This window comes from Ascaphus truei, chromosome 5, assembly GCF_040206685.1.
Source record: "Ascaphus truei isolate aAscTru1 chromosome 5, aAscTru1.hap1, whole genome shotgun sequence".
NCBI classification, from domain to species: domain Eukaryota; kingdom Metazoa; phylum Chordata; class Amphibia; order Anura; family Ascaphidae; genus Ascaphus; species Ascaphus truei.
The window spans coordinates 298,126,933-298,134,691 of NC_134487.1; the positions used below are offsets into that span (position 1 = coordinate 298,126,933).

At 46.3% G+C, this 7,759-nt stretch overlaps 1 protein-coding gene across 1 annotated transcript in view; it reads left to right on the forward strand.

Moving 5' to 3' along the window:
- TM7SF3 (transmembrane 7 superfamily member 3) overlaps positions 1-7,759 on the forward strand; it is a 39,455-nt gene that overhangs the window by 7,497 nt on the left and 24,199 nt on the right. Inside the window, exon 2 of the mRNA XM_075602834.1 lies at positions 4,711-4,865. Within this exon, the coding sequence (XP_075458949.1) occupies positions 4,711-4,865 (155 nt within the window). The remainder of the gene's footprint in view (positions 1-4,710; positions 4,866-7,759) is intronic.

Sequence of the window (7,759 nt, forward strand, 5' to 3'; positions counted from 1 at the left end):
GCACGTCATTTCAACGGAGAAATAAGGCATTGCATGATATAACTTTTAGAACATTATATGCATTTTCTTTGAGGACTTCTATGTATCTTAAAGCTGCCGTTTCTCCTTTTTTCTTCCCCCTTTAGTATGTGCATCAATGCAAACCACACAATGATGAGTAATTAGATTAGATTCGGCTCGGGGGTTCACTAAATGGCTGTCAGTGCAGCAGAAGAGGACCAAAGATGCAAAGTTCTGTGGGGAAGGTCATGTGACCAGGCAGTCACTAGATATAATTGGTGCACTGCTAGAGAGAGGACAGGGCTCAAAAAGAGGTGTGCCTGAGCCTGTTTCAGAAGAGGAAGGGGATGTGACTTTGTAAATGGTTGCTATAGAAACAAAAAAATGCTTATTACATTATAATACATAAAAAATGTCATTTAGAGTTGATTTTTTTTTAAATGCTACAAGTATTTTCTCATAGTACAGTTTTTTGTTAAAGGAAAAAAAAAAAACCACACGTAGGATATTGCTTGGTGGGCTCGTTTAAGAAAGGAAGACAAAGAAGACTGGTTTGAGCAGGCGGTGTGCGTTAAAGATCGTGATGCTGGAAATTAATGGTTCATCTGACCGGGTCACGTACGCAGAGACTTTAACCCTTGAAAGATAACAGATAGTGTAATAATCACAAGTTTGTTTTTCGTTTTTGAAACAAGCAAAGTAACGATCACAAGTCCCCTAAAATTACCCGACACGTGCAGAATACTCTCGTGGTCTCTCATGTCATTGCTAAAACTCTGACCCCTTTCCCTTTCTCAGCTTGTCTACTGCAATCTATTATTATCTTGCTACTCACCGCCCCTTTTAATGGGTTTTAATACCGCAGCTTTCGCCCCCGAATTCATCTTCTGAATTAAATTGTAAGCTCTTGGGGTTCAAAGGTTCCTCAGACCGTTTTATTTGTATTCAAACGAGACAAATGGTAGCCCAATGTTTCGGGGCACGAGGTGAACCCCTCGGGGGCCCCACATCTTCACTACATTGATGCTGTGTCGGTTGAGGAATCCCGCCACAGAGACGCTACACAACGTTGAATACTTAATTGAAGTCACATTGGAGCAGGAGTGCAGGGCTAGTAATTATCTGTGACTCCTATTCAGAATGTTACTTAATGTTGAAGCGCTTATTTCTATTAAGTCACGTGTGTTACTGCTGTAAAGCGTTATGTACATGGATGGCGGTATATTGTATTGTATGTCTTTATTTATATAGCGCCATTAATGTACATAGCGCTTCACAGTGGTAATCAAATAAATAACAGATAATATAAATAACAGATCATGGGAATAAGTGCTTCAGACATAAAAGTAACATTAAGGAAGAGGAGTCCCTGCCCCGAGGAGCTTACAATCTAATTGGTAGGTAGGGAGAACGTACAGAGACAGTAGGAGGGAGTTCTGGTAAGTGCGTCTGCAGGGGGCCAAGCTTTATGTATCATGTGTTCAGAATATCCACAGTGCTATTCATATGCTTCGATAAGCAGGTGTGTCTTAATTTGGGTCTTAAAGGTGTATAGAGAGGGTGCTAGTCGGGTACTGAGGGGAAGGGCATTCCAGAGGTGCGGGGCAGTCAGTGAGAAAGGTTTAAGGCGGGAGAGGGCTTTAGATACAAAGGGGGTAGAGAGAAGACATCCTTGAGCAGAATGCAAGAATCGGGATGGTGTTTAGCGAGAAATTAGGGCTGAGATGTACACTGGCGACACACTTTTTACGAGCTTGGCTAGTCCCACGAATTCGGGTATACCCGGATGTATTGAGGTTTGTGACTGTTTTCTGCCCGAGTGCATTGAGTTATTTTCCAAGCAGGGATTGAAGCATTTTATTCCCGCTGGCTGCAATACTGCACAGTATATATATATAAACTGCATTACAATTCATGAATTTATGCCATCTGGTAGACACGCGAAGCATTGCAGCCTATTAAATCCTAATCATTATCATTTAACAGATCAGCCGCCCATCAGCCAGGCATGAACCCAGGCTGGGAAGGCAAATGCAACGGGGCTTGTCAGAGGTTAGGAGCGGCGCATTCCAGGTATCTGCCAGGTACATACCGGGTATTTGCTCGAATAAAGTGTGTCGGTGCAGTAAGGCCTCGGCATGGTCAGCGCCTAATGCTGAGGCGCGCTGCAATGAGAGCGGCTTTAGCAGGGTCTCGCGCACGCTTCCGCACGCCTGCGGAAGCGTGTGTCTTACCAAATCTTTAGTTTCTGTGCTTGCCGGAGCGCAGGGCCGGTCACGTGAGCGGTTCGCCCAATGAGGGCGAACCAGCTGCGTGACGTCACTGGCCCGCCCCCAGAAACACCCACGGACGGCGCGCGCTCTAAGGCCAGGGAAAGCACCGCTTTCCCTGAGCCTCAGCGCGCCTCAGCACGGCTTCAGTCTCTATGGACTAAGCCTAAGGAGGGGCAGAAGAGTGTAAAGCTTTAAAAGTGAGGAGAAGAATGGAATGTGAGATGCGGGATTTGATCGGAAGCCAGGAGAGGGATTTCAGGAGGGGAGACACTGGGACAGATTTAGGAAAGAGCAGAGCGATCCTGGCAGCTGCGTTTAGGATAGATTGTAGGGGAGACAGGTGAGAGGCAGGAAGGCCGGACAGCAGGAGGTTACAGTAATCGAGACGGGAGAGAATGAGGGCCTGAGTCAGAGTTTTAGCAGTCGAGCAACAGAGGAAAGGGCGTATCTTTGTGATATTGCGGAAGAAAAAGCGACAGGTTTTTGCTACCTTTGGAATGTGAGAAAGGAATTGAGTGTGACCCCTAGGCAGCATGCTTGGGCTACTGGGTGTATGATAGTACTTCGAACAGTAATGTGGAAGGAGGTAGCAGGTCCAGGTTTGGGAGGAAGAATGAGGAGCTCTGTTTTTGACAATGGTGTTCTAATGGAAAATAAATCAATCTTCCCTATTGTCCTGTGAGCACCTGTCGGGGTCCAGCTGGGATGGTTGCGGGGCTCGGTGCGGTGATATGTGCGGGGCCTCGGCTCTTGCCTTCTCCGGGGGCGGCATCTTCCCCTGCATGGTCCCATCATTTTGGCTCCGCAACGTCAAATGGCATTGCGTTGCCATGACAACGAGATATCATGGCATCACGGCAACGCCATTTGACGTCGCAGAGCCATAATGATGGGACCATGCAGGGGGAGATGCCGGGAGGAGAAGGTAAGAGAGTTACAGAGGCCCCGTGCTCTGCCCCCGGCAAACGGTTTCATTGTTGTGGAGGAGAGTTCGGGGCCTCTGTAACCGCTGGCACCGCCGGCACTGGTGCCTGCTTATACCCCTTAACGTTGGCACCGCCGGCACTGGTGCCTGCTTATACCCTTAACGTTGGTCTTATTCTGTTGCTCTGTCGCTTGTAACTATATTCGCTTTTGCAAACTGTATAATCCAATATCTCTATGTCCAGGCCAGTCTCCTAATGCAGCGGTGCGCGAACTGGGGGGGGGGGCGTGAGACTTTTCTGCGGGGGTGCGGCGTTTGCAGAGGTCTGGCGCTGAAAGCACGAGGCCTCTGTAAATGTACTTACCTGTTTCCAGTCACGCGTCTGACAACGCGGCGTCAAATGACGTCCGTTGCCATGGAGACATGACGTCAAATGACTCAATCGACTGAGCCACCTGTGCTGAAGCAGGGATATCCTGAAAACCATCCAGACATTTCTCAACCTGGCATGTACTTATGTACATGCATGTGATTTTGTATGTAACAAATGTCAGGTCTTTTTGTAGTAATTGCATGAGGAGATAAAGGAACAATATGTTTTGTGTTGCACACCTGGTTTGCAGAACAATCCGAAGCTCCCACAGTTTCAACCTTCGGGGTTTGATTCACTAAAATGCCTTGTCTGCGTTTACCTCTGAATTCTAAATGAACCTACTTATTGTGTTTCACTAAACCGGTTTGGACAGTAAATACAACAGCTGTCCTTCTGGCAACAGTGTGTGTGTGTGTGTGTGTGTGTGTGTGTGTGTGTGTGTGTGTTTACAGTGGCGAGAAAAAGCTTGTGAACCCCAATGTTATTTATGGAAATTCTGTAGTTTTTTTTCATTATATTCTTCTTGAATCAAAACCAGTTTCTCTTAAAATATCCAATAGGGTTTATATTAACCAATTCCATGTCTTTTGAAACAATCTGATTGTATGAATTAGACAAACATTGAGTAATTAAGAGTCAGGATATGTGCAAAATTGAAACCCTGGTTTTATCAGCTACATAATTACAATCCGGTGTTTAAATAATTTGGTAGATCTTCAGGGATGAGGTTGGGAGGCCCCACCCTATATAGAGATCAGAATTTGTGAGTTTGGTCTTCACCATACAGGTGTGTAGAAATCTGTCATGCCACGATCCAAAGCAATCCCTGAGGGCCTCAGAAAAGCAGCTATTGATGCTCATCAGTCTAGAAAGGGTTCTAAAAACCATTTCTAAACTTAAACTGCTCTTAGTTTGATGTTAGCAGAGGCCTAAGGCCCACATCATGAGGGCCACATTTGGCAGACAAGCCAGCAGTTGAAGAGCCCTTGTCTACTCTAAAGTCCCTCATACATCGGCAACACTGTATAGTACAAGAATAAGGATTGCCCCTAAACATAAAGGGAAACAAATACTTGTTGGATTTTGACAGAAAACTATTCTAAGATGTTGTTTTTGCCGTGTTTTCTGGGGTGGTCCAGGCCTCCTTGAAGTCTCTTTGGGGAAATTTACCACTCTCCGGCTGGATCACGCGTCGCCTACAGAAGCCGTTCTGCAAAACATTCCCAGCAATGTGTCTTTCGTCATCTTCCAAATCCACACCCACTACCAGAATGTGACCGTCTCTCTCAGCAAGGTATGTCCTGAGTGGGCTTCTTGGCATGGCTACATTTCTTTTTTAAAAAGTCTGTATAACTGTCAAAGAAAATGGTTAAAAATGTAAGAATAAAGAGGGGGGGGAGGCGGGGGGGGGGGAAAGGAAATGGAAGCTTTCATATACAGAGTTTGATCATATGAACCTGGGGAGGGGAAGTCCAAGATAACTAATGTAACGAATCAGGTTGATATGTACGCAGAAGGAGCAGTGGGGTACAGTCTGTATGCAGAAGGAGCAGTGGGGTACAGTCTGTGTGCAGAAGGAGCAGTGGGGTACAGTTTGTATGCAGAAGGAGCAGTGGGGTACAGTTTGTATGCAGAAGGAGCAGTGGGGTACAGTTTGTATGCAGAAGGAGCAGTGGGGTACAGTCTGTATGCAGAAGGAGCAGTGGGGTACAGTCTGTATGCAGAAGGAGCAGTGGGGTACAGTTTGTATGCAGAAGGAGCAGTGGGGTACAGTCTGTATGCAGAAGGAGCAGTGGGGTACAGTTTGTATGCAGAAGGAGCAGTGGGGTACAGTCTGTATGCAGAAGGAGCAGTGGGGTACAGTTTATATGCAGAAGGAGCAGTGGGGTACAGTCTGTATACAGAAGGAGCAGTGGGGTACACTTTGTATGCAGAAGGAGCAGTGGGGTACACTTTGTATGCAGAAGGAGCAGTGGGGTACAGTTTGTATGCAGGAGAAGTGGGGTACAGTTTGTATGCAGAAGGAGCAGTGGGGTACAGTTTGTATGCAGGAGAAGTGGGGTACAGTTTGTATGCAGAAGGAGCAGTGGGGTACAGTTTGTATGCAGAAGAAGTGGGGTACAGTTTGTATGCAGAAGGAGCAGTGGGGTACAGTTTGTATGCCGGAGAAGTGGGGTACAGTTTGTATGCAGTAGGAGCAGTGGGGTACAGTTTGTATGCAGAAGGAGCAGTGGGGTACAGTTTGTATGCAGAAGTTTGTATGCAGAAGGAGCAGTATATGCAAAGGAGCAGTGGGGTACAGTCTGTATGCAGAAGGAGCAGTGGGGTACAGTTTGTATGCAGAAGGAGCAGTGGGGTACAGTTTGTATGCAGAAGGAGCAGTGGGGTACAGTTTGTATGGAGAAGGAGCAGTGGGGTACAGTTTGTATGCAGAAGGAGGCAGTGGGGTACAGTTTGTATGCAGAAGGAGCAGTGGGGTACAGTTTGTATGCAGAAGGAGCAGTGGGGTACAGTTTGTATGCAGAAGAAGTGGGGTACAGTTTGTATGCAGAAGAAGTGGGGTACAGTTTGTATGCAGAAGGAGAAGTGGGGTACAGTTTGTATGCAGTAGGAGCAGTGGGGTACAGTTTGTATGCAGTAGGAGCAGTGGGGGTACAGTTTGTATGCAGAAGGAGCAGTGGGGTACAGTTTGTATGCAGAAGGAGCAGTGGGTACAGTTTGTATGCAGAAGGAGCAGTGGGGTACAGTTTGTATGCAGAATGAGCAGCGGGGTACAGTTTGTATGCAGAAGGAGCAGTATATGCAAAGGAGCAGTGGGGGTACAGTCTGTATGCAGAAGGAGCAGTGGGGTACAGTTTGTATGCAGAAGGAGCAGTGGGGTACAGTTTGTATGCAGAAGGAAGCAGTGGGGTACAGTTTGTATGGAGAAGGAGCAGTGGGGTACAGTTTGTATGCAGAAGGAGCAGTGGGGTACAGTTTGTATGCAGAAGGAGCAGTGGGGTACAGTTTGTATGCAGAAGGAGCAGTGGGGTACAGTTTGTATGCAGAAGGAGCAGTGGGGTACAGTTTGTATGCAGAAGGAGCAGTGGGGTACAGTTTGTATGCAGAAGAAGCAGTGGGGTACAGTTTGTATGCAGAAGGAGCAGTGGGGTACAGTTTGTATGCAGAAGGAGCAGTGGGGTACAGTTTGTATGCAGAAGGAGCAGTGGGGTACAGTTTGTATGCAGAAGGAGCAGTGGGGTACAGTTTGTATGCAGAAGGAGCAGTGGGGTACAGTCTGTATGCAGAAGCAGCAGTGGGGTACAGTTCTGCTTGTACATTGTGTGTGTTCCATATTCTAATATTTGTTTTTTATCTTAACGAAGTGCGTTTAAAATGTTTTCTTTCGAGCTTCGACAGAACCCTGACTGACAAGGATATCCTCTCTCAGAAGTTCAGAAGAAACTGTAGGGGGAGAATCTATTAGTAATTTTATTCACTGAAAAATGTAGTGTAGGTTTAGAATAGTAGTCTCTGAAGAAATAGTCTCTGATCTCTCTTGATTGAACCTTATTATGAAATGTCACCAGATGACACCGTTTGGTAAAGCTGCCCATTTGTGCTGTTCCTCGTGGCTTGCTGTTGGTGCTGCTAGATAGCTTGTTTTGCGCAGGTTTCCTGTGGTTGGAAATTTTGCAGACGACCTTATTCATGGGAACGGCTCTACTGGATCGAGTAGTGATTGACCCCAAAGCCAATGAGGCTGTCTGTAATTAAATGCTCATTAAATGGCTTCCTAGGTTATATTTTGCTTAAATTAGTTGATTTCCATCGAAAACAAATCTTAAGAGTCAAATCAAAGATACTTTGTGAAAAATAAGTGATGGACAGCAAAGGGGCGGAAATGCATTACCGCAGCGCAGAAGTGAAGAGGGTATAGGCCTAGGCGGCATCTTGGCAAGCGCCATGGTGATGAAACCTGTGTGTTGAGGGCATGTGACCTGCAGGTTGTCGCTGTGAATAGCGCAGCATTTGAGCGTGGACAGAACTTTTTCTGCCATTACAAACTCCCTTGTGCAGGGAGCCTTGAATGCCGCAGCAGGAGGCTTTAATCTTTACCCTTAATATTCTGTCTCCTGCCGGTGCTTTGTGTTCAGTAAACAGTGATATTTATTGTTAGTATGGGGTATAAAATAGTAATTAAGACAA